At 44.9% G+C, this 23328-nt stretch overlaps 10 protein-coding genes across 10 annotated transcripts; 6 read left to right on the top strand and 4 right to left on the bottom strand.

Annotated features, from left to right (window-relative positions):
* Positions 1–87: 87 nt before the first annotated feature.
* Positions 88–2513, bottom strand: BDB00DRAFT_775792 (uncharacterized protein; the record flags this gene model as incomplete). The annotated part of the gene is made up of 8 exons (XM_053120236.1): positions 88–201; positions 286–382; positions 465–685; positions 808–1125; positions 1494–1673; positions 1839–1988; positions 2085–2221; positions 2321–2513. Coding segments are annotated over 8 exons (1410 nt in total), but the record flags the coding sequence as incomplete, so codon positions are not given.
* A 1384-nt stretch (positions 2514–3897) lies between these two features.
* BDB00DRAFT_885407 (uncharacterized protein) lies at positions 3898–5135 on the top strand (the record flags this gene model as incomplete). The annotated part of the gene is made up of 2 exons (XM_053128409.1): positions 3898–4440; positions 4533–5135. The coding sequence occupies 2 exons, from the start codon at positions 3898–3900 to the stop codon at positions 5133–5135; spliced, it is 1146 nt and encodes a 381-aa protein (XP_052972971.1).
* An 896-nt stretch (positions 5136–6031) lies between these two features.
* On the top strand, positions 6032–7750 carry BDB00DRAFT_775797 (peptidase M24, structural domain-containing protein; the record flags this gene model as incomplete). The annotated part of the gene is made up of 5 exons (XM_053120238.1): positions 6032–6188; positions 6262–6632; positions 6752–6812; positions 6878–7282; positions 7380–7750. The coding sequence occupies 5 exons, from the start codon at positions 6032–6034 to the stop codon at positions 7748–7750; spliced, it is 1365 nt and encodes a 454-aa protein (XP_052972970.1).
* Positions 7751–10199: 2449 nt separating this feature from the next.
* On the bottom strand, positions 10200–12185 carry BDB00DRAFT_858764 (ras family-domain-containing protein). The gene is made up of 10 exons (XM_053125894.1): positions 12098–12185; positions 12001–12022; positions 11848–11858; positions 11609–11670; positions 11438–11504; positions 11271–11337; positions 11186–11201; positions 11064–11101; positions 10728–10963; positions 10200–10645 (listed from the first exon to the last, which is right to left on the bottom strand). The coding sequence occupies exons 1-10, from the start codon at positions 12128–12130 to the stop codon at positions 10559–10561; spliced, it is 639 nt and encodes a 212-aa protein (XP_052972969.1). The 5' UTR covers positions 12131–12185; the 3' UTR covers positions 10200–10558.
* A 171-nt stretch (positions 12186–12356) lies between these two features.
* BDB00DRAFT_775794 (maintenance of mitochondrial structure and function-domain-containing protein) lies at positions 12357–13621 on the top strand (the record flags this gene model as incomplete). Its single annotated transcript, XM_053120237.1, has 5 exons — positions 12357–12531; positions 12624–12716; positions 12805–12983; positions 13091–13516; positions 13589–13621. The coding sequence occupies 5 exons, from the start codon at positions 12357–12359 to the stop codon at positions 13619–13621; spliced, it is 906 nt and encodes a 301-aa protein (XP_052972968.1).
* Positions 13622–13859: 238 nt separating this feature from the next.
* On the top strand, positions 13860–15218 carry BDB00DRAFT_858755 (40S ribosomal protein S6-B). The gene is made up of 3 exons (XM_053125893.1): positions 13860–14024; positions 14284–14348; positions 14447–15218. Exons 1-3 carry the CDS (start codon positions 14019–14021, stop codon positions 15099–15101), a joined length of 726 nt encoding a protein of 241 aa, XP_052972967.1. The 5' UTR covers positions 13860–14018; the 3' UTR covers positions 15102–15218.
* Positions 15219–15408: 190 nt separating this feature from the next.
* Positions 15409–18530, top strand: BDB00DRAFT_184371 (uncharacterized protein). Its single transcript, XM_053116385.1, has 14 exons — positions 15409–15556; positions 15656–15753; positions 15831–15902; positions 15987–16147; positions 16225–16378; positions 16442–16576; positions 16672–16867; positions 16947–17111; positions 17182–17333; positions 17430–17729; positions 17844–17945; positions 18015–18097; positions 18174–18289; positions 18351–18530. Exons 1-13 carry the CDS (start codon positions 15463–15465, stop codon positions 18277–18279), a joined length of 1818 nt encoding a protein of 605 aa, XP_052972966.1. The 5' UTR covers positions 15409–15462; the 3' UTR covers positions 18280–18289; positions 18351–18530.
* Positions 18083–19224, top strand: BDB00DRAFT_184395 (uncharacterized protein). Its single transcript, XM_053116386.1, has 2 exons — positions 18083–18135; positions 18351–19224. Exon 2 carries the CDS (start codon positions 18501–18503, stop codon positions 19074–19076), a length of 576 nt encoding a protein of 191 aa, XP_052972965.1. The 5' UTR covers positions 18083–18135; positions 18351–18500; the 3' UTR covers positions 19077–19224.
* BDB00DRAFT_879342 (uncharacterized protein) lies at positions 19189–21204 on the bottom strand (the record flags this gene model as incomplete). The annotated part of the gene is made up of 3 exons (XM_053127855.1): positions 19189–19342; positions 19414–21028; positions 21144–21204. The coding sequence occupies 3 exons, from the start codon at positions 21202–21204 to the stop codon at positions 19189–19191; spliced, it is 1830 nt and encodes a 609-aa protein (XP_052972964.1).
* Positions 21205–21366: 162 nt separating this feature from the next.
* On the bottom strand, positions 21367–23012 carry BDB00DRAFT_858748 (uncharacterized protein). Its single transcript, XM_053125892.1, has 3 exons — positions 22305–23012; positions 22154–22229; positions 21367–22085 (listed from the first exon to the last, which is right to left on the bottom strand). Exons 1-3 carry the CDS (start codon positions 22769–22771, stop codon positions 21486–21488), a joined length of 1143 nt encoding a protein of 380 aa, XP_052972963.1. The 5' UTR covers positions 22772–23012; the 3' UTR covers positions 21367–21485.
* Positions 23013–23328: the final 316 nt, after the last annotated feature.

The following is a 23328-nucleotide window of genomic DNA, read 5'->3' as shown; positions in this document are numbered from 1 at the left end:
GATGCCAGAGGAACGACGATCAGGAGGTTGACCACCCAAGGCAGGAAGATCACGTCCTTGTGCGCTGCCGTTCTCATGTCCACCCAAGTTGTTTGCAGGCAACAACGGTGTGGATGCACGCTCGTCACCGGAACGAGCTCCGCTGCCACTGACGGTCGTACTATATGCAGACATGCTAGACAAGGATGGTCCGGGAGCCGACTGGTGTTGTACAACTTTCGATCAATACCACTCTATCTTTATCTCTTTGCTTTCCATCCTCCTTCCCTCGTGTTTTTTTTTTACCTGACTGTATGGTGCGCCATTCAAAGGCTGAGCGCCTGGACCATTCTGATACTGATTCGGATTGCTCACATCTCGAGGGGCAGGTGCGCTTCCGGCACTATCCAGCACATGAAAAATCGATTAGCCATACTCATTAATAGAAGAAAACAACAAGGAGAGGAAAAAAAAACAACACTTACACTTGGGATGATTGGACCGATTGGGATTTACGCAACAATTCCAGACGCTGCTTGATATGAGGGTTTGACGGATCCAATTCCGCGGCGCGCTGATATGCATCCAGTGCATCTTGTACCTGATTGTTGCATGACTCGTACAAGGTACCAAGATCGTACCACACTTCGCTGATGTACGGATTGAGTCGAATAGCTCGACTGTAAGCATCCAAAGCGTCACGATACTACATCATGACAACAGTGTTTGCCAATTTCTGAAAGTTAGTGACTTATGTTGTCAACTCACACCAACCCAAGTAACTCTTATATCATTCCTTCGACGCAACACAAAGCCGATCCTTTTTACCTGATTGATTTGATAGTAAAGAACACCAATAGAGCACCAAAATGTAGGATTGCGCGCGTCCCGATACACAGCTTGCTGATACGCTTCATAGGCCTTGTTGTAGTTCTGTTCTGCCATGTAGCATCGTCCCAACAAATACCACGATTGCGCGTCATTGCTATCCGATTTCAGCGAGCGAGTCAAATACTGAATGGCCAGAGTCTGATTGCAGAACGAGGTATTTTGCTGGTGATAAAGCCAGCCCAATTGTTGCAACACCTTGGCGTGATCCGGATTTTCGGCCAATACGCGTTCGTACGCTTCCTTTGCCAGCTCGTACTGTTACCATCATCATGGATATTAGTGATTTTTCAGAGAATATACTGACTCCTTCCGTTTGAATTTCGACCCTTCCTTTCTGCCCCGCCCTCCCCTTTCATTCCATATTTGTTTGTTTCTCCCTCTTTAGGAATTTGCCTAGTCCCATCCGTCCCGTCTTTTTTCCCTCTTACCTCCTTTTGTTGCTCGTAAACGTGTCCAGTTTGAAACCAGATATCGGATTCGGTCAATGGTCGTGGCGGTGTATGAAGAATGTATCGGAAGCACTTGAAGTAACAAACGAAATTAGTAAAACCCTTGAATACAGTTGACATGTATGGACAAAGGACTAAAAACATGTAAGAGAAGGGAAATGTTTGCTAGGGTACCTGAAGCGAGAGATCAAACTTTTGCTGCTGTTTGTATATGATACCCAGTCGAAAGTAAATCTCGTTTGCCTTTTCGAATTTAGGATCCATTTTCATAACAGCTGAAAAGGCCTCTTCGGCATGTTCGAGTGAACCGTAACGATCATAGAGTATACCGATGCCGTACCAGAGTTTCGGATCCTGAAAAAAGAAGTGGTTAGCGTTCATGCTAGCTAATGATAGCTATTGCCAGCAGCTAGTGCTAGTTTATTTTGTATACGTGTGTGATCTGCGCCCATTGTACGCCCCCCCGCACCCCCAGCCGCTCCAGATAACACAAGCACATATAGACGGAGAAAACCGTACCTTTGGATTTGAAAGATGATACAATGCTTGCTGATATGCATGGTAAGCATCCTGCAGGTTATCCATCATGAGATAGCAGTGACCCAATGCTGCCCATGTTTCACCGTTGCTCTCTTGAATTCCCAAAATCCGTTTAAAGTATTCAACAGCCTTATAAAGTCATATAAACATAGGTGAGCATAGGTATCATTCTTTTCCTTTTTTTTTCGAGCATGTATTCCTGTGTGATACTGTTTTCTTTCTTACCCTTCCAAACTGTTCGCGACCACGACATAACGACGCGATCTGAGTCAATGCAGGTACAGAGTACGGATTGTGTCGCAAAGCCGATTCATAATAGCTTGTTGCCTTGTCGTAATCTGTCATCATTTCCGCAAGATTACCTGTTTTTCAATTATAATAAAAGGACAATATTTAATCAAAATTAAAAAGAATTTTAAAAGTAATGGTTTGTTTTGTAAGAAATGATTTTCTTTTTTTACCCAGTGACAACCATGTTTGTTCATTAACAGCGGCAAGCTTTTGAGCAGCAGTTTGTTGCTGTGGAGGCGGCGCTTGTTGCGATTGCTGTTGCTGTTGCTGTTGCTGCTGCTGTTGTTGTTGTTGTTGTTGTTGTTGTGATGGCGGCTGCACGGATGGCGGTTGGTGCTGCTGCTGTGGAGTCGTTGCAGCCATGGTCTGTTCATTAATGCATAGGCTTAGTATCTCCACATCCTCACGGACGAACAAGTTGTCAGAGCAGTTAAAGAGAAGAGAAAAAGAGCCAATGCGAGACAGATACCACAAACACTGGTGTTTCGCTTTCTGTCTTTTTACACTTGGTCTTTTCTTCCTTTCTACACTCTTGTTTTATTACCTGTCAAGGGGAGGGAGACTGGAATGCGAAAAGGGGTGTGCCTATAATGCCGTGTGTTGTTTGGATTCAAAGAAAAAAAAAAGAGAGCAAAAGAACAAGGGATCTTTTTTGAGGAGAGAAAATCCAAAAAAGCGCGGGGCAAGAAATGAGATGGAGTGGAAAATAAACGAGCAAACGCTTTGCGTTCAGACGGAACAACCAGCAGTGGACTACTAACCCACCGCCCGATCTCTCAGTTCCCAGCAAACACTGCTTTCAAAAAAAATTTACACGGGGTAGCATGGCGAGCCACCACGACGTTTTTGCGCACTTTGAATCAATCATCATCGTCGTCGTCATTTGCTTTTTTTTCGCAGACCCGAAAGGACTGACGATCACCCAAAAATAATTAGAGTTCTGAGGTGGAAAAATAGCAGACCTCCGTTATTGATCATCAATCGATAGGGCGGTAACAACAGGTAGGAGGGAAAAGGCTCAAGATGGCCACTACAGATTGTGTGGGGTAAAAGAAAAAGGAATGGGCCTTATATCATATACAGTAGGCTACTAGAGTGGGCCGATGAACAAGCAGTGTGCCTTGACGTGCAAGCGGATCCAGGCCCTGCTGATGTTTTTAGGGCGACGCTGATATCAAATGGCACGTCTAGGCTGGTTAGCCACCAGGTCATCTGATATTTCGCACATGTATTGTGATGGGTTTCTAATAAGCGTGTGTCTTATCTAATGGATGGCTGCAGGGGTGCCGCATGAGCAAAGCTCATTCTCTTCACTTGTCAATCCAGCAAAGGGCCTTTCATGTCAATCTGCACAAGCAACACATCACAAGTGCAAAGAAGGAAAGAAGGCGGGGCTTGTTCTCTCTGGCTGCTGAAGCAACGAGGAAGCAAGAGAGAGAGAGAGAGAGAGAGAGAGAGAAGAGGGGGTAGGTCTCTTTGACCTCTCTTATGTTTGCGGAAGGAGGAATCGATGGATAGCCCAGATTGGGTGGGTTGTTGTTGATAAGCTACCTCCAGCGTCAATGTCCGAAAGCTGATATCAGTGAATAAGAAACGATAACTGTGTCACTCTGATGCGAGGGGTGTGGGGGAGGTGGGGAGGGGGGGAGTTGAAGATTTATCACATCCTCTTTCTTCCTCTTTCTTCTTACCTCTTCTTTTTCCACCACACCACTCTCTCCATCACTTTTACGAGCACAAACGCGAGATGGCTGTTGCATCCAACGGTCCCCTTCTTGAAAAGTACCTGGGCCTCGATCAAAGAGGCTCTGTGCAAGCTGAATACATCTGGATTGACGGCTTCAATCAGTTACGTTCCAAGACCAAGACCCTGAGCAAAGTGCCTTCCTGTGTGGCCGAGCTGTCTGAATGGAACTTTGACGGATCCTCCACCGGTCAAGCTGAGGGCCATGATTCCGATGTTCTGTTGCAACCCGTCGCCATGTTTGCCGATCCATTCCGTGGTGGTGGTGGTGGTGGTGACAATAAGCTTGTTCTATGCGAAACGTACAATCCAGGTAACCAGAGCATTCAACCCGCGGTGGTGGTGATCACTCAACTCATTCTTAATATGATAATCACCACAGATGGCACCCCGCACGCTACCAACTTTCGCTATGCATGCAAAAAGGTGATGGACACATACGCTGATGCAAAGCCATGGTTTGGTATTGAGCAAGAATACATGTTGATGGATCCTGAAACGAACCGCCCTTACGGCTGGCCACGTAACGGCTACCCCGAACCACAGGTAATCGTTATCTTATCTCTCTCTCTCTCTTTCTCTCCCTCTCTGATCCTCTTTGCCATTAATTGTCGGCATCTGACCAATTAAAAATTTAGGGCAAATACTATTGCGGTGTTGGCGCAGGCAAGATCTTCGGAAGAGACATCATCGAGGCCCACTATCGTGCGTGCTTGTTTGCTGGCATCAACATCTCCGGCATCAACAGCGAGGTCTCAGCGTCACAGTTCGAATACCAGGTTGGCCCGTGTGAAGGCTTGGATATGGGCGACCAGCTGTGGATTGCGCGCTACATCCTAGACCGTGTTGCCGAGGACTTTGCCGTTGCTGTCACGATCCATCCCAAGCCTATCCAGGGCGACTGGAACGGTGCCGGCTGCCACACCAACTTCTCCACCGAGGAAATGCGGCAAGACGGCGGCCTGGCTGCGATTGAAAAGGCCATTGAGAAAATGAGCTTGAAACACTTTGAACACATTGCCGTTTACGGTGAGGACAATGACCAGCGTTTGACTGGCAAGCACGAGACTGGCCACATTGGTGCTTTCTCGTACGGTATTGCCAACCGTGGTGCATCCATCCGCATCCCTCGCCAAGTCGGCAAGGAAGGCAAGGGCTACATGGAAGACCGTCGGCCTGCTTCTAACATTGACCCTTACCGTGTCACTGCCATCGTTCTAGAGTCTTCTTTGGGCCCATAACAATTTTTCCCTCTCTCCCCTCAAACTATCTTCTTCCACCCTCTCTTTTGCATGTTACCCCTCCATTCGATCATCACCTTTCCAACAACCTCATCGTCGTCGTCACTCTTCATATATTTCAAACAGCCAGAGAAACAAAAAAATGCCGCGTATACCTCCTCATATACTATGTACAAGGAAGAGTGTGTTTATTATGCTAATGAGATGATTATGCGCCTGTGTTGGTTACATCATTGCTTGCATAAGTGCTTTTTCCTTGATGCTCATATATCGGGTCGTGGAACGATCCTGGACGATCGGGGCAATGTGTATTGCGCACTGGATCGTTCAAGTATTTCTGCTCTTCGGATGTAGGGATGCCTGGACATTGCTTGGGATCCGTGTGGTGGTGATGATGCTGATGATGGGGCATATGATGCTTAATTTCTTCCTTGATCTTTTCTTCGGTCTGTGCAAAGCGATTCATCTTTGATTGTCAAAATTCTTAGGTAGTGATATAATAATGTATTCACTATGTAGAACCTCAAGAATCCAGCCATAGGATTCTCGCTTTATATATCCATGCATTAATTCTTTTTAGTGTGAAAATCACGGATGTTTGTCTCAGAGTAGACACCAGTCCAATAGAATGCCCTTTCATGCAGAAATAAAAACGAAGCCAATCTTTGCCCTTGTACGATCCTGTCCCCTTATTTATCTATACACCTTGTTTTGCTGACTTCTAATCGGTAGCTCAGGCAGTTTTAAATCCCAGCAATAAATATGGAAAAACGCAAATCCGGAAAACTGGCTTTTAAAAAACATGTCTTGTTTTCGCACGCCTCTCTTTTGTCCGCTTCCCACCACTTTCACCCGTTTTACGCCCCCCCTTTTTTTTATAAGCTACATAGAAGATAATGGTTTTACCAACACGTCAAAACGTTCAGAAGGTCCTTCAGCACTTTGATCGCAAGGACGGTGTCATTGTCGTCAAGGGCAAAGTACTTGAAGAACGCGACGACACCGACGTCGAAGTGGACTTTAGACAGGAGAGCTCCTTCTACTACTTGACCGGTATGGGCGCACTTACTCTTTTATTGACAAACACAAACAATAAGCGTATTCTAACACAACATTTATCTCAAAGGCGTCGCTGAACCCGGTTTCTATGTCGCGATTGATGTCGCCACCCAACGCATCCAGCTGTTTGCTCCTCCAGTCAATCCTGACGATGTTATCTGGATGGGCTTGCCCGACTCACTCGAAACACTTCAAGCCAAGTACGATGTGGACGAAGCACTTTATACCACGGACTTGGATGCTCGTTTGAAGGCTGCTTCTGCCGTCTACACCATTCCACAATTCAAACTGTCCTTCGACGCACCTGTCAAGATGGCCAGTGAGGAGGACAACAAGGCCTTGTATGCTGCTATCGCCGAAGCGCGTTGCGTCAAGGCCGACTGGGAAATTGAGGCGATTCGCAAGTCCAACAAGATTTCTTCGGACGCTCACGTCAAGGTAAACCCTTTTTTCTTCAACTATAAAAGGCGCATTCCATCGTATTCCGCGTATATACCAGAATGAGTCGGAGTTTTTTCTATTTCCTAGCTCACTCCCGTTCATTTTTCCATTTTCAGGTCATGGAAGCTGTCAAGGCTGGCATGAATGAGTCTGAATTGTACTCTGCCTTCCTCAATGGTAAGTTTATTTTTTTTTCTATTTTGCAGTACTGACAGCATCCTGGCTTACACTCGTATACACAGAATCCATCCGTCAGGGTGCTTTCAACCAATCGTACCTGCCCATCTTTGGTGCTGGCAAGAATGCTGCTACTCTCCACTACAACAAGAACAACGCTACTATCGAAAACGCCACCGATTTGATCTTGGTGGATGCTGGTGCCGAGTACAACTACTATACCTCGGATATCACCCGTACTTTCCCCGCTGGTGGCAAGTTCACCGACGAGGCTGCTACAATCTACTCGGTCGTATTGGATATGCAAAAGGCATGCTTTGCAAAGCTGAAGGCTGGCGCTGTTTGGGAAGATATCCACACCGTCGCTCTTGAAGTTGCTTGTGAAGGTCTGGTCAAGGCTGGTATCCTCATTGGTGACAAGCAGGAACTGTTGGATAAGGATGTTGTGGCCGCCTTTTTCCCTCACGGAAGTAAGTATCCATCTATATACATAGTGGTGCATGAGTGGAGCAGATGGTCTACCTGATGACTCAACTCACTAACTTTTGCTATGACCATCTGTATTAGTTGGCCATATGTTGGGTATTGACGTTCACGACGTTGCAGCCTACTGCACCAGCGGTGAGCGTATTAACCGACCCAGCTACCGCTACCTGCGCATGCGCCGGACGCTTGCTGCAGGCAACGTCGTAACTGTCGAACCTGGTGTTTACTTTTGCGACTTTATCATTGACCCCGTGGTCAAGGCACCCGAAACCAGCAAGTACATTAACGTCGAGATGCTCAACAAGTACAAGTCTGTTGGTGGTGTTCGTATCGAGGACAATGTAGTTGTTACTGAGGAAGGTTACTACAACTTGACTACTGCACCAAAGGAGATTGCTGAAATCGAGGCTCTTATGGCCGAGGCTTCTTCTAAGAAGCGCAAGCTCGAGTAAATAGTTTATTCTAGATAAACAACAATAATAAAAAAGGTTCTCTGTATATATCGTATCTAAAGCTTTGATCGCCCTAAATGCTTCGAGGAAAGAACCATCAACCGATATGGAAGGGTATACGAAATCTGGCTCACACAAGGCTTCAATGATTTGTGTGGACGTCTCGGGCTTGAAGCCATTTACGATGGGCCTAGCATGCGATTTTTGTTGCACCATATGATGAAAGCTTCAGCATTGCGTAGTTATCTCTTAAGTAAATACTTTATGAACCAAGCAAGCCGGTAATTCTACGAGCTCCACTGCACAACATGCCTCATCATCGTAGGCAAATCTGACGACTTTACTGAATTAACATAATAAGTCTTAGGAGCACAGCCCAAGTTACATATGATAGCACGGCGTCCGATCTTACTTGTACAAACTCAAGCTGAGCGACACATTGCTTAAATCCGAACTTAGACAGCAATATCAGCGAAAGCAACAACCTTATTTCAATAAGCGTGCAAAGAAATGGTCAAGAAATGTAAATGTACACATGTTTCCCACAAAACACCAGAGCAACTACGTACACATTATGGACAACCACAATTAGCGTGACTATGCTGATGTCAGTAAAACCAAAGAGGCAACACAAAGTACAACTACAGCAGCTGGAAAAGGACCTATGATCTACGTCTACAAATCGATAAAGATGACAAGTAACCGAGGCACAGATACCTACAGGACTCGATATACCACGCTTAGCTACAATTGGTATTTACACACTTACCCCTGCACAATTTGCTGTACTAACAGCATCAAGCTATGAATAGGCCAACAATACCACAGCAATGAACATGTCCCGCAACTAGACCAATGTCCAAGCATACAGAGTACTTCGTTAAGAGTTAGAAATGGAAGCAGCTATCTAAAACTCATCATGATCGGGCCAAATCATGGAATATAGTTGGCTGTCCATGATATGTACGCTATCTAGGTGAAGAAAGCCCTCATAGTTTTCCGGTTGTGTAGCTGCAGCGATGCCCCGCAAAAGCTGTCTGGGAGGGGAAGTATGTATACGTCGGCTTTGGTGACCCATAGCTCGATCGAATCTTTGAATATTATTTTTCAAAGACGTTGCTTGTCATTCATACAGTTTCGTTGGCTGAATACTGCCTGATTTCATAAGAGACGCCTAGACAAGTATTTGAATGTTTTATACGTATATATTGTCCGAAAGAGATGTTATTTTTAAACACACCTTGTATATTCTTTCCAAAGCACGTCAAATTCAAACTTTTTATGATACGCACGGGTTCGCGGAAGTCACTGCAACGGTCATTCTGGGATTTTTCCTGCATCACCCTTGAATACGTCGTTTGAGGCAACGGTGGTCTGAGGCGGATTACAGTACAACAGCGCAATTTCATCCACGTGACAAACATCGTGAGGGTGCTAAACTTGGATTCTGCGGATAACAGACGGGAAGAACAGCTGTATCGGTAGATCCTGAAGTTCCATAGGTTTAGAAGCAGCCAATAAAATAGAGTTTTTTTTGAAACGGTCCTGCCAACCATGCGATGTCTTTAAAGGCGCCATCAAGATACTTACCAATGATGGCAGTGGCAAACGAATTGAGCGGAACATTGCGTTTTCACGTTCTAACTCCAGTAACAAACACTTGTTATGAAAGAGAAGAAGATAGAGTTAATATATGAGGACGTATATTACAGCAACAAGCATATAACAACAGTGTAGCTTACAGAAAACTGCCCTTGGGAACGGCGTTTTGCTATCCTAAACACGGATTTGTCGCCAGCCAGAGGATCAGCACCTCGCCTTTTGATTAAGTGCGACAAAGCTGAGATGTTTGGAACAGGATCGTTAGGGTATGTCTCCCTGAAACATTTAATCAAATGCTCGTCGCAAATTCGTTCCTCTTGCTCGGATGTGGACTGCGGAACAAATTTATCGTGCTCGAATGGATTAATCATCAAAGCGTTCGACAGCTTACGAAAGAGACCATAAGTCCGTTGTCTCTGTATGCAAGTAATATCATCTTGGACGTAAGTGATTATTTATCGTACATCGTCTCTGACAGATAAGCATCGACGTGATGTTTATATAAGATGACTTGACTCAGTGTTTATTTCAAGCCTAATTGTTACCCAGTTACTTGCAAATACTCGAGAATATTGGGCTGCAAGAACCGGGGTACGACTGTATTTCACGATGCGAATCCTATTATGTACATGAATACAAGTGATATGTCCATTTCCAAGTGGATTCATACAGTACACTTCATTGTCATAGCACCGTGTCTAGTACTTTGAATCCTCAAAACGCTGTGGAAAGAAAACAGCGCTCCAAAGTTAGATACCACGAACCGTATATTGTTTAACTTGTCAGCGTTTCAGGTTTGTTGTGTTTTCTTTAGACGCGGGACACCATCCAGTGCAAAAAAAAGTTTTGCCAAAGTTTGCTTGTTTATGAATAGTAGTAATGAGAGAAAAAGAAAGGGAAATGTTAAATGGATGATCACTACAAAAGTAATAAGGGAAGAAAGAGAAGAGATAAAAGTTGAAAGAGAGAAAGAGAGGTATGAGTAGATAATGTATATGAAATAGGTGAACAAACGTCTTAGTTACAAAAGATATATTGGGGTGGTGCGTCTGTTCTTGATGGGGTGTAATTTTTTCCTTGGTCCCAATAATCTGTCTCTTTGGAAGAACGCGAAAAGAGACCATCATAGCCGAGTGTACTGTTTCGCAAAAAAATATAAAGAAGTGTAAAGTGAGAGAGGAAAGTCGGATTGTCTATAAAGGGCATCTAGCAGCATCCGCCACCTCCAGAAGAGGCATTGGCTGATGGCAATGACGATCCGCCCTGTGGAGGTGCAAGCTTGATTCCGTTTGACTTGAAAAAATACGTACTGGGGGTCAGACTCACGAGAGCACACGAAATATTCGCACATACAGCAAGCATCATATAAAGTTACCTCGCTCGACAGATCGATTGCCCCGCTCTGGATCTTTTTGAAGATGGTCTGTGCCGTTGTCTGGAATGCCTCCTCCACGTTTTCCGCCGACTTTGCAGAGGCCTCCAAGAAGAACAAGCCATTCTCTTTTGCAAACTCCTCTCCTTCTTCCCGAGACACTTGGCGTTTGCTTTCCAGATCACTTTTGTTGCCAATTACCATGATGACTGTATTCGGGTTGGCATGCTGACGTACATCTAACGACAGGTGGTACAAGGTTAAATATACACACAATAAGACGGCAAAGATTTCCACATGATAAAATGTCCAAAAAATTCAGTTCTTTTTTCTTCTTACCTTCAAGCCAGGTCGACAGGTTTTTGAACGTGTCACGTCTGCGTGTAATCCCAGGCGTATGTGAATTAGTTCTCTGCAGTCCAACCGCTTACCCACTCTATTCCATCACTTTTTCTTGTTACCTTGTAATATCGTAAACTATAATATATCCATATTAGCTACCTGATAAATCATAAAGTGCGTGATAGCATCCAGAATAATACATACCCAACAAGGCACCTGCTGCACCACGATAGTAGCTCCGCGTGATGGTTCTAAACGACTCTTGACCGGCCTATGGGCACACACACATTTATATATACACATATACACCAAGGAGCATCTGTTAGCGACACGCTTTCGACGAGCGCCTATAATAAATACGAAACAATTACCGTATCCCAGATCTGCAGCTTAATTTGTTGATCATTCACAGTGACGAAACGCGTACCGAAACCAACACTAAAAGCCCCATCATAGCAAATTTAGAAACATATCGATGCCTCAGGCTCTATCCCTTCAAACATACGATCACCATTCCGCATAAAATGAGCATAGCAGCTTACCCAATCGTTAAATCGTGTGCCGGCATAAATCGCTTGTCAGTGAATTGCAGGAGGAGACATGACTGTAGAAAAAATAGGGGGGGGTAGAAGTTTGTTTGGAGAGGGGCAAGTTAAACATGATTCAATCAGCCTTCTATGCTTTTCTGCACAGCAGTAATTCGATAGAAAATCCACCTTCCTTCCTTTTCCTTGCCGCCCACCACATCTTTAATATATGAAGCCGAGAATAAGAAACTTACCTTTCCTACGCCTTTTAAAGTATTATTTTGAAGGGAAACACCCCAATTGTGTAAGTTAGTGAGAAAGACGTTAGATTCTTCTTCTTTGCGTTTCAATTGTTCAAGGGGCCTTTCGAGGCATCAAAGGAACGAAAGAAAAAATAAGGAACGTACCAGTATCGCCGATAATGATATACTAAAGAAAAGGACATTAAAAAAAACTTGGTCAATAAAACGTTGTATTTCCTTGGTTTTGTTGTTCTCTTCTTACTTTAATAATGTAGCTGTATGAATAACTTGACATTGTTCACACAGGCTAAAGAAAGAGTGAGGGAGGAAGAGAAAGAAGCTTTGTGTAATAGCTGTATATAAATTCACGATGGTGCTTGAACGTGAGAGAGAAACCCCGACACATGATGTCATTGGTCAGTTTTCATCCGAAGGTACGCGTACGCTTGCTGCCCTTCTTTTTCCAGACGCACAACCAATTCTCTTTTCGCTTTACACCTACTCCCCGCACACATTCGATCATGCCAACCACCACTACCATATCGCCTTCAACAACCGTTCAAGTACATCCCCTCGTACTTCTTTCAGCTACCGATCACTACAATCGTGTTGCCAAGGACACCAGAAAACGCGTCGTCGGCGTCTTGCTTGGTCAACAAAAGGGCAAAACTATCAACGTTTCGAATAGTTTTGCAGGTACCGTCTTATAAAAGTGCTGACCATGGCTATGTCTGCTTATTTCAATCTGTTCATCTCCAGCTAATCTTGAATTATATCATGTACTTTAGTTCCTTTTGAGGAAGATGAAAAGGATCCTTCAGTGTGGTTCTTGGATCACAATTACATTGAAGGAATGAACAGCATGTTCAAAAAAGTCAATGGTAAGAATATATACTATTTTTATACTCGCTACCATTAAACTCTTAAAAGAAAAAAATTAACATAAAATCATGTTACTCCTCAAAACAGCCAAAGAAAAAATGATCGGATGGTACCATAGTGGCCCTAAGCTTCGTCCTTCGGATCTCGAGATAAACGAACTCTTTAAACGATACACGCCCAACCCTGTACTCGTAATTGTGGATGTCAAGCCAAAAGACGTCGAAATACCCACAGATGCCTACTTTGCAATTGAAGAAATCAAAGATGTATGACTATTATCTCGAAAAGTGCAGGAGTGAGCGAGACAGGAAACAGAAACGAACAACAGGCTAACGGTCGTTGCTATTATTGTTGTTGTGACATGTAATAATAGGATGGCACAGCTACGACCAAAACGTTCATGCACGTGCCATCAGAAATCGTTGCCGAAGAAGCAGAGGAGATTGGTGTGGAACATTTGCTGCGGGATATTAAGGACAATGCGGTAGGCACGTTGTCGACACGTATTAGTGGACAGTTGGGATCGTTGGCAGGCTTACAAGGCAGATTGGAAGAAATTCGCGATTACTTGCAAAAGGTGGTAAGCGGCAAGCTGCCGGTCAACCACCAAATCTTATACAACCTTCAAGACATCTTCAACCTGTTGCCCAACCTCGAAGCCCAGGATATGGTCAATGCGTTCAGCGCAAAGACGAACGATCAGTTGCTCATGATCTACTTGTCCAGTCTCATCCGCGCCGTCATTGCACTGCACAACTTGATCAACAACAAGATCGACAACTTAAAGAGCGAAGAGGGTGTTTTGGAATCATCAGTCACAACCGCAGCAGCAACAGCAAACAGTGAAAAGAAGGAAGCTGGCTCACCAAAGGAAGACGCAAAGAAGGAGTCGTCGAGTAAATAATTGTTTTTCTTGTTTTTATTCTTTTGATAAAAAAACAGTATTAAAGCGCCATTATGTATATTCTCTTCATTTTCCTTATTGTGGATGCTCATGGCTTCTCGGTATAAGGAAACATTTGCATGGTATTGGATAAGAACATCTGGGTCTTATTGAAATACTCGTTGCGCAAAGTCATATAAGGCCATTTTTGAGCCATTATCTCAAAGTCCTTACATTTATTGCTATGTAATTATTGCCACCGATAGTGTCGGTTGTTATGGTGGCGGCAGCGAGCGGTTACGGTTAATGCGACAAATTTCGCGAGATCAATTACTTCCAAATATGGAAGTCCCGATGAACGGGGAGCGGTTATACCAGCGAATTTGTGTTGTAACATAAGCTCTCTCTTTTCTGCGCTATGAAGGTATGATATCCGTAATTAGCAAAGGACCATCGATGTTGGATCAAGAGGATCGCATACTATAGAATAGATGGATGAACGAACGAACGGATGGATGGATGGATACGACGACCGAAACGATACACTTTATTCTTTTTCTCTCTGAAAAATATATACGACAAAATCTCTTTGATTCCAACACGATGCGATCCGACCAAATCCAATTTTCTTTATTTTTCTTACCTAGTCCTAACCTCAATATATTTTTAATATTCTAATTTAGCTGAACATTGCGAATCCAGCCACTGGCTGTCAAAAGTTGATTGAAATCGACGATGAGCGCCGCCTGTAGGTTATCATTTCAGTATAAAACTAATTAATTCAGGGCGAAATGAGCTAGCGCTGTTGAAAATTGACGTTATCCTCCTTATTATCAATAAATATAGCCGCGGCTTTTACGACAAGCGTATGGCTCAGGAAGTTGCTGGCGATGCCCTCGGTGATGAATTCAAGGGCTACGTTTTCCGCATTTCCGGTGGTAACGACAAGCAGGGTTTCCCCATGAAGCAGGGTGTCCTTTTGCCCCACCGTGTCCGCTTGTTGTTGAGCAAGGGCCACTCGTGCTACCGCCCTCGCCGCACTGGCGAGCGCAAGCGCAAGTCTGTCCGTGGCTGTATCGTTCAGTCCGACTTGGCTGTCATGAACTTGGTTGTTATCAAGCAGGGCGAGCAGGACATTCCCGGCCTTACTGACACCACCGTTCCCAAGCGTCTCGGTCCCAAGCGTGCCAACAACATTCGCAAATTCTTCAACTTGACCAAGGAAGACGATGTTCGTCAGTACGTCATTCGTCGCACTATCCAGCCTGCCAACCCCGACAAGAAGCCTTACACCAAGGCTCCCAAGATCCAGCGCTTGGTCACCCCCGTCACTCTCCGTCGTCAACGCAAGAAGAAGTTGGAGAAGCGCAAGCGTCTTGAACGCAAGACCGAGGCTGAGGCTGAATACAAGCAGCTTTTGGCTAAGCGTGTCAAGGAGGCCAAGGATCGCAAGATCGAGAGACGCCGCACCTCCTCGATGCAGAAGTCTTCGTCTGCTTAATTTTTTTTTCTTTTTGAAAAGCCCAACGTTTTAAAAAAGATAATTAAATAAAAAAAGGACAGCAAAAAAAAAGGAACATGGAACGCGTTCGCTTTTTTGTTTTTTGAATACGATAAAGATGAAAAGGATATACGTCGTAGTAAGGATCAATAGCGTGGTGTCTAGTACCGAGCGATATCATATATGATGATGGCGCATGGATTCATGCTGCTTTAAAAAATGCCTGCGAGCAACCGCTAAATAGCATAACGACAGTCTATGCATAGATCAACAGTGTGCTGGATTTGGTAGTTACTAGGATGCAGGGTAGCACACAACTTGATGTAATTCTTCACCTTCTTTTACTAGGAACAAGTCCGAAATGAGTTCGTCAATAACCGCAATAGTACTCGATGGACATCCCGCTGCATTCAGCGGCACCACACGCGACCATGATCCAAGCGTAGATCGTACACGTATGAATCTGCATTAATGAAAATCTGATAGCAATAACAACAGGAAACCGATAGATCTAAGAAGAATATTTGACGTTCATTTCTGGGAATTGCATCTAGAAAATCTTCCACCCATTCCGTTATGGACGTGCATGGTGGACGGTACACTGGAATTTTGTCGAATAGGTTGGGAAACTGCATCCAATCAGCTTCCGGAAGTACGTTAAAAATGGACTCCTTTCTTTAACTTTAACGCGTAAATATAAACTTAACGTTCTTGATCGTGTACGTGTAGATCACAGTGATCGCAGCAGGGAAACAACCTCAATATTTGATTTCAGCTGGCCAGGCTGGTCAAGTAGATACGGTAAAAAAGGGAGAAAAAGTTGAAAAAAAAGACAAAGTTTGGCATATTGAACGTGCGCCTTACTTTTTTATCATTGCCATTTAGCTGGTCGAACAACTTAAAGAAGTACAACCACGACAAACAACCCCTGTGGATCGCATCCAGAATGCTTTGATTTCATTTTTTGAAATTGCACAGACAGCACGATACCGTACCTTACGCATTGTTCTTATGCTGCTCGACAAAGGCAGTGGGACCCGTTACAGGTAAAAGTCACTACTAGAAATATCCAACTCAAATAGGGCTTGTGTTGATGATATGATGCCTTTCCACATGGATACAGCTACTCTAATAATGAAGGATCAGAAGCGCGGGATATTCGAGCAATGCTGTATGATTCATTCAAAGAATCTACGTCATTTGATTCTATCCATGTTGATGTACTTCGGATTTTTCCGCGTACTGACAACCTGCCGCCCAATGTTGAGAATAATACGGTAAAAGTATATCAAATAACGGGAAATCTTTTGATGATGATATTGATCTTTTCGAATAAATAGTTTGCACCCTCGGCCACGCTCTCGGTGTATAATATCCCTAACCACATGGATGCCTTAAAATCCGCTATGCGTAATTTGGCACAACTGTATTATAATGTTGATATTCTACGTATAACCAATATACCCATGAATGTGGTAAGATAAGGTGGTTATTTTCTTGGGATGCATTAGAAAAATGAAATCGTGACAGTTAAAACAATTATTATTCGGTTCTACGGTTGTTTTTTAAGCGACGACAAGACAGCAGCACAGCAATGACACAAACAGTGGAACTTTATGCGCAATGCACCGAATCATGTAAAGCTCGGCATCATATACATATGCAGGCACAAAATGACACTCGGATGCCTATTCATGATCCACGATACCTTCGATCCAAAGTTATAAATTTGGTATATGTCAAGCGAAACAAGCGTGTTGTTCATGGTACTGTCATATTCTCCCCCATCCTTCTTTTTGAGAAATGGACATTTGACGATACTTCACTTTGAAAATGGCGTATTAGATATGCGATGGTGTGCCTGCAGACACTCGGTTACAGTCCTCGTGGATGACGGTCCTACAAAAGCTTACTTGGGGACTATACGCCAAGGCAGCGTGTCGTATCTGATGGACCCAGAAAACATCAAAGCTAACAAAGAATGGACGCATATACTAATATCGGATCATGGTAAATGTGATTTGGATAAACTGACTATTTTCTTTTCCTATGAGGATAATCTAATTGCCAGAATAAATAGACAAAGTATACCTTCACGTTTTCGATCATCAACTTGAACACAAGCTGGAAGAAGAATCACAGACGCTGGTAGCCAAGTCAAAGGTCAAGACAGAGTACTCAATGATGGGTGCCCTTTCATCATATCCCTTGATAACTCCAGATAAAGTCCAGGTAAGGATCAAAGAAGAATAGTGCGGATCAGCGATGAAATGTGTGGTAACATGTAGTACAATGGATGATGCGCTTTCTATATATGATTATATATAGGAATTTACCCAGACCTTCATAGTACCAAACATGTATCCGGATATACTGTCAGATCTCCCACCAACGCAAAAATTCAAGGCCTTCAAATACTCGTCCGAATCGCCATTACTATCCGTTTTATCCAAAAACATTCAGACCACGGAAAACATTGAGCTTACGACGCGATGGCTTACTTGTTTCCGTGACTGTATGGGCACGGATAAGTTTCCGGTTACTCTGGAGGATAATCGACCGATCAGCGACTTTGCAGCAGAAGTGTGTAATGGCTCGCCTTTGCATTCTGGATTCGGTTTGCTTCCGGTAAACATATTATGTATTTTTTTAGGGGCCTATTCATTATATACTGTTGAGAGCGAGCTCTGTGACATCAAATCTTCTTAACGTATTATCTCCTTGACTGTCATTGATATATAGACGCTGAATCTACCACTCAGTGCATCATTGAACAAGATAAAAAATGCAGTCTTTTCAAAAGATCGATCTTTGATCAGGCCCACTATCGGAGAAGTTGACATGGTAAGCCCATTACAAACTGCACGCACATAGACACGCACTAACTAATGTTTTTTGTTACTTATGCAACAGATGGTAAGCCAGCTTTCAGCCGTTGCTGTGGGCAAGTCGTCGAAGATGATAAGCAATTTTAAGATGCTCAAGGAGGACTCGCGGTAAGTTTCTTCCTTAATTTATCCGAAGATATACTAAAGTACGTATCAAGTATTAATCAAAAGAAGTGCCTTTCAGACTGATGGCAAAGCGGCTTTTGATTGCTTTATACCTTGTCGGAAAACGGTTCATGGATAATGCTGGAGGGAAAAAGTGCCAGGTTATTTTGCCATCCTCATTTTGATAGGGAGATGGTATATAAGCAAATGGAAGCTGGCCCTGTGCATAGTATGCTAACAAAGACTCTCTTATTAGGTGTGCAAACACATACTGAAAGCAATCAATGAAAAGAAGATTGAACAGCCTCTAAAAGAAGAAGAGCGGGCCTTTCCTAATGAAATATCATCCAAAGAAGCATCTAGTAGTATTGAAGCTGCCTGGAATCAAGCCAAGAAATTTGAAGGCATGACTGTTCGGGAGCAAGAGGACTCGCGGTATAGTTTGGGAACTGGAATTGCCAATGTGCCGTCAGTGAAACATGAAGAGTTCATGGCACCTATGCAATCACCGAGACCCAGAAGAGGAGGAGGAGGAGGAGGAATACGGGGAGGAAGGGGAGGACGAGGTCGAGGCAACTCAAACTTTGGACCGCGTGATATCCGTGATGTGAGCGTCAATCCGAATTTCATGCGGAATGACGGAGGCGATATAGTGGTACCACAAAAAAGGCAATCGGAAGGTCCCCCGGCCGTACCCTATTTATTGGCAGAACTCGCAGAAAGCATCGAAGCAGGAACAGTTGAAATGCCAGATTATCTAACACGCCGTGGGAAGCAACAACAGCAGCAGCAGAAAAACCAGTTTGGACCGCCTGGCAGTTTTCTTGATCTGTATTGGACGGTGGACAAGCAGTTACGTGAAGGAAAACAAGGAGATGACGATGGCAAAGTACTAGCATATCGAAACAACAAGTGGCAACGGATCAAAAAAGAGTTTGATGGAAGGATGGAACAGCAACACAGTGTCACACGCGGCAGTTAAGCTGAATACAATTTTTATTTTACTTCGCTTGGGTCAGATGAATGTGCATAATCGTATCCTATGTGAAAGGTGTTGGGCGAATCATTCATTTTTGGGGAGGGAATAACGGTGGCTAGAGTTCACTGTATACGGTAATGGTGGCTCGTGCAGTGGCAGAGGGTATTCCGGGTGAGAATCCTCCAGAATGATCTTTTGGCGGCTGACGAACACCGCGGATGAGCACAATACCTTGCTTTCCTTGGTTGCTGTCTCTCCGCGCACTAGGACTAATAGAAACACACCATCGTAAAGAGTGAATGGGTTGTACAAAGATCCATCGCTCTAAGGAAAAACTTACTTGTGCATTTGCTTGTCGATCCGGTATGCAGCAGTGTTTCCAATTTCACTCTCAAGCGCCGTGTTTATGCATAGTAACTCTTCCCGCGAGTATCTCTGAGAGGGTATGGTACTAGTAATCCACTCTTCATCGTCGTCGTCGTCGTCGTCGTCATTACTGCTACTGGGCTTTCCCCCCGTTGTTGCTGCTGCTAGGCTAGAGACATTGTTTGACGATGTTGGGCTATCTGGTCTCGAAGGCTCATCCCACATGGCCGGTGAAAAGTCAAATGTAGGTTCTGCGGCCTTTGCAGCAACATCTGATATCGCGGCTCCAGTTTCTGGCTTTGACTGATCCACGCTAGTAGTGCTGCTAGAACCTGGCTTGGGGGTGGTATGTTGAGACGTGGCGATCTCCTTTGATTCGGTGGCGATTGTCGTTTGTGCATTGTCATCACTTGTATTGGACTCGTTTACGTCAGTGACATTTGACTTTGACCAGTCAACGCTTGTGTTGTGATTGAATGATTCGATATTTAATGAGGTAGTTGCAGCAGTCGATTCAGTCGCAACAGGTGCATCCGATGTGACGCGCTCGTCCTCTTTGGGTTGGAGAGTGCTTGGAGATGTGCCGGTGTCTGTCGATGTAAGGCAGTTATCGCTGCTACTGTTGTCGGTCAAACTGGATTTGTTGGACCAATCCACATTTTCGGCAGCAGTGTTGAGTGATTCGGAAAAGCTCGCCCAGCTGTCAATATTGTGTCGTTGCTGCTTTTGCTGCGCAGCAGCTGGAGCAGACTTTGAAGCTTGATCACACACGGGGACAAATGGTTTAGACGACGACGACGACGATGATGATGATGATGGTGCGGGCGGCAGCGAGGGTGTCACAAGGACGGAGTCAGTGCTGGTGGAGGGGGAAAGCTCAGATTCCGGAGGAGTGGGATTGGCTTCCGAGATGGACGTGGTCTTCATGACAGCCTGAAATTGAGACCAGTCGTCCACCAGCACACCAGCGCCCCAGCGACCACTGCTCGCGGTTGAGTCCATTGTGCCTCTTCGTGATGGCGGTGACGGTGATTTCCACATGGATGCTGCTACTCCTTCTGCGGCTTGCTGCTTTTTCACGGGTGTCGGGAGCATCGTTGAATCTGATTGATTGAAGGAGAACGATGAGGACGAGGTGGCTGTATCAACTTTACTGATTGGAACTGCTTCTGCTGCCGAACTGTTGTTATTCCACAAGTCGTCTGTAGCTGACTTCCATGACTCCGGAGATGACGTGGCCGAGTCAGTTGCTGCGGTTGCTTCCACTGTTGTTGATGTTGTCCATGGGGTATCGTTGGGTGACCACAACAAACCCTGAGAGGATGATGGTTGACCTGTCAAAGACGGGCTTTTCTTGGGCGAGACAGGAGGTACCGACGCCACGTATTGTTGCTGCTGTTGTGGTAGTTGACCCGTCGTAGTACCCGTCTTGACAGACACGGACTTTGTCGAAGAAGTCCAATGATCGTTTTTGCTTTGATCATGCGTGGGTGTCAATGGCGAAGGTGGCTCGTTCTTGTTCAAGGCGGCAATGGGGGTCGTTGGAGTAGTGACTGTGCTGCTCCCGCCCTCGCATGATCGTGCCTTTGCTAACGAGTCCCCGCCAAAAAAAGAGACCCACCCAATCAAAAGTTTTTAGGTAAGTACACACGACTTATACAGGAGGAGATGATGCTAGAAGGAGACTGGATATATAAGACAAACCTGCATTAAGCGCCTGTAAGTTCCATGGTCTAAAAGACGTCTTGTATTCTGGCTTTTTCATAGGAGCTAAAGTTATGTGGTGGCGGGTGGGGCGTGCTGAGGATTCGAATAAAAGAAAGTGTGAAGAAAGGCGCAACGTCGGCCAACAGAAGGTTAATAATATTCTTTTTAAAGTTCCGCTACACTGTTTTTTTAAATCTCACAGCGAGGAGCACAACAGCTGGGCACACACATGTAGGCCCACTTCTTTGATACAGTCATTGTAGTGATATTGTCCACGTGACGACGTATGTCTTATTTAACAGTTTGATATGATATATTATGATATATAGAAAAATTATTTTACAGTGGCATCACTTGGCCCCAGGCATTGGTCATCGACTGAGCTCCCCAATTCAAATTATGTGCAGCTTCCGTCGAGGAATCCAACGGCCTGGGCTCTTGTTGTTCGCGCCAGAACGCCACGTCTTCCTTCAAATGGCCCTTGGAGATCTTGGTGTAGAACCATGTAAAAATCATCACCACAAGCGCGCCTAGACCAAAGATAAGATATCCCGCCAAGGCCGCTAGGCCCAGATCCGTGTTGGTGAGCACGACAATTAGTTTGATAAAGAAGCCAACGATCAGCATGATGCCCCATGCAGCCGTCATGATCCGCATATCCTGTCTGAAACGCGCCATGTTCGTGTATGCCCAATCAAGCTTCTCCTGTTTGGTTGCCGGTCGTTTTTTCCCGTTCAAACGCTGTTCATCCTGCGCCGCAAGATCTTCAGCAGCGTCCGAGCGCGGCATGACTTGGTTCGTCAGTTGGTATATCACCGGCCGCAGTTCATAGGATCCGATTTTGATAGGGATCAATGAAACGACGCAGAACACGCCAACAAGCAGCGGTACGATGCCTTCGCAGATGGCTTCGACCTGCTCTGTGGGCTCAGCGATTGACTATGAAAGAGAAAGGGGTTGTGCGATGTTAGCACTCATTCCGTATTGTACAACAGGGTCACTCTTACCACAATGCCAGATATCAGGAAAGCAAGACCAGCTATCATTCCCAAAATATCGAATTGTCGCTGCCGCACCATACGTCTATAGTTGAAGCCCACGTCAGACACACACTTGTTTCATCCAAGCCTTACACTCCCATCGCGCCCTGTTCCTTACCCGATTACAATCAAGAGCGGGGGAGCGGAGGCAACAACCATGGCCAGTACCTGCCCCAGGTATGGTTTCAAGATGTGATACAAGAGAATAGGCAAGCCGATACACCACAGGATGGCCAAAATAAAATTCCAGATGGGTCGTCCACGCATAAACTCAAAACTGAATATGTCCGTGAGATCCCCCAGGTCCATGGGCAGATCTTCATCCTGTTCCTGGGGCGCGTATTTGTTGTTTCCCTCCATTTCTCCTTGTTGACCTTGTTGAGGTGGCTGCTGTTGTTGTTGGTGTTGTGCCGGGTAAGGCTGCTGCTGTTGCTGATAGACATTCCCGGGAAGACCTGGGTAGTTGCCAGCATAAAAGGAACCGTCCGCATAACAATTTTGTTGATAAGGCGGCGGGCCATACCCTGGAGGGACGTTCTGTGGTGCAGGAGCAGTGTCGTTTTCAGTGCGAGACCAGAAGGGCATAATTGGAATTCAGGTAGGTTTACATTCCAAGTGGAATGGAAAGAAAGTTAAAAAGAAAAGGGAAGCAACGAGTATTAAAAAAATTCGCGGGGTGTTCTGTTTTGGAAGACGATAAATAACCAGAGTTCGGCATTACTTTTGAGCCGAAGACAACAATGGGGCGCAATTGTTACTGCCAAGAAGTCGTCGCCGTCGTCGTCGTCGTCGTGCCCACAAGCGAATCGGGTCTTCCTTCAAGAGAAAACCATGGACTCGGGCCAGACGATCGTCCTCTCCTGCTACTGTGCTCTGGACTGATACGCCTTGGCTTGGTTCATCTGTCAAGTCGATTAAGTGAGAATTATTTTTAGACAAGAAACGAATTTGTTTGACGGGTCAGATTCCGAAACCTTAATAATTCTTCCGACGACCAGGTGCTTGCGTCTGTGTAGCATTCTCATCGAAACTTCTAAGCACATCCCTTTAGTAACGCGAGGAAAAGATCTTTTATCCGGTTAAGTGCATACTACCGCCGCCCTGTAATCCATGTGCCAGAGTATAAGGGATCATTCTATTGC

This window comes from Zychaea mexicana (genome assembly GCF_025766255.1).
Source record: "Zychaea mexicana strain RSA 1403 chromosome Unknown BDB00scaffold_171, whole genome shotgun sequence".
Classification (NCBI taxonomy): Eukaryota; Fungi; Mucoromycota; class Mucoromycetes; order Mucorales; family Lichtheimiaceae; genus Zychaea; species Zychaea mexicana.
The sequence above is the reverse complement of the archived record's forward strand: the minus strand, read 5'-3'. Positions and strand labels throughout refer to the sequence as shown.

Coding starts and splice junctions, on each gene's coding strand:
- BDB00DRAFT_184395 (XM_053116386.1), top strand. CDS start 18,501: ATGACTGTTCGGGAGCAAGAGGACTCGCGGTATAGTTTGGGAACTGGA.
- BDB00DRAFT_858748 (XM_053125892.1), bottom strand. CDS start 22,771: ATGCCCTTCTGGTCTCGCACTGAAAACGACACTGCTCCTGCACCACAG. Junction 22,230..22,304: donor CCGCTCTTGATTGTAATCGG/GTAAGGAACAGG, acceptor CTTCAACTATAG/ACGTATGGTGCGGCAGCGAC. Junction 22,086..22,153: donor TCCTGATATCTGGCATTGTG/GTAAGAGTGACC, acceptor TCTCTTTCATAG/TCAATCGCTGAGCCCACAGA.
- BDB00DRAFT_858755 (XM_053125893.1), top strand. Junction 14,349..14,446: donor ATCGACGATGAGCGCCGCCT/GTAGGTTATCAT, acceptor CAATAAATATAG/CCGCGGCTTTTACGACAAGC.
- BDB00DRAFT_184371 (XM_053116385.1), top strand. CDS start 15,463: ATGAGTTCGTCAATAACCGCAATAGTACTCGATGGACATCCCGCTGCA. Junction 15,557..15,655: donor TCCAAGCGTAGATCGTACAC/GTATGAATCTGC, acceptor AATTGCATCTAG/AAAATCTTCCACCCATTCCG. Junction 16,868..16,946: donor AAACAAGCGTGTTGTTCATG/GTACTGTCATAT, acceptor ATGGCGTATTAG/ATATGCGATGGTGTGCCTGC.
- BDB00DRAFT_858764 (XM_053125894.1), bottom strand. CDS start 12,130: ATGTCAAGTTATTCATACAGCTACATTATTAAA. Junction 11,338..11,437: donor AGCTGCAGATCTGGGATACG/GTAATTGTTTCG, acceptor GTGTGCCCATAG/GCCGGTCAAGAGTCGTTTAG. Junction 10,964..11,063: donor CCTGTCGACCTGGCTTGAAG/GTAAGAAGAAAA, acceptor ACCTGTCGTTAG/ATGTACGTCAGCATGCCAAC.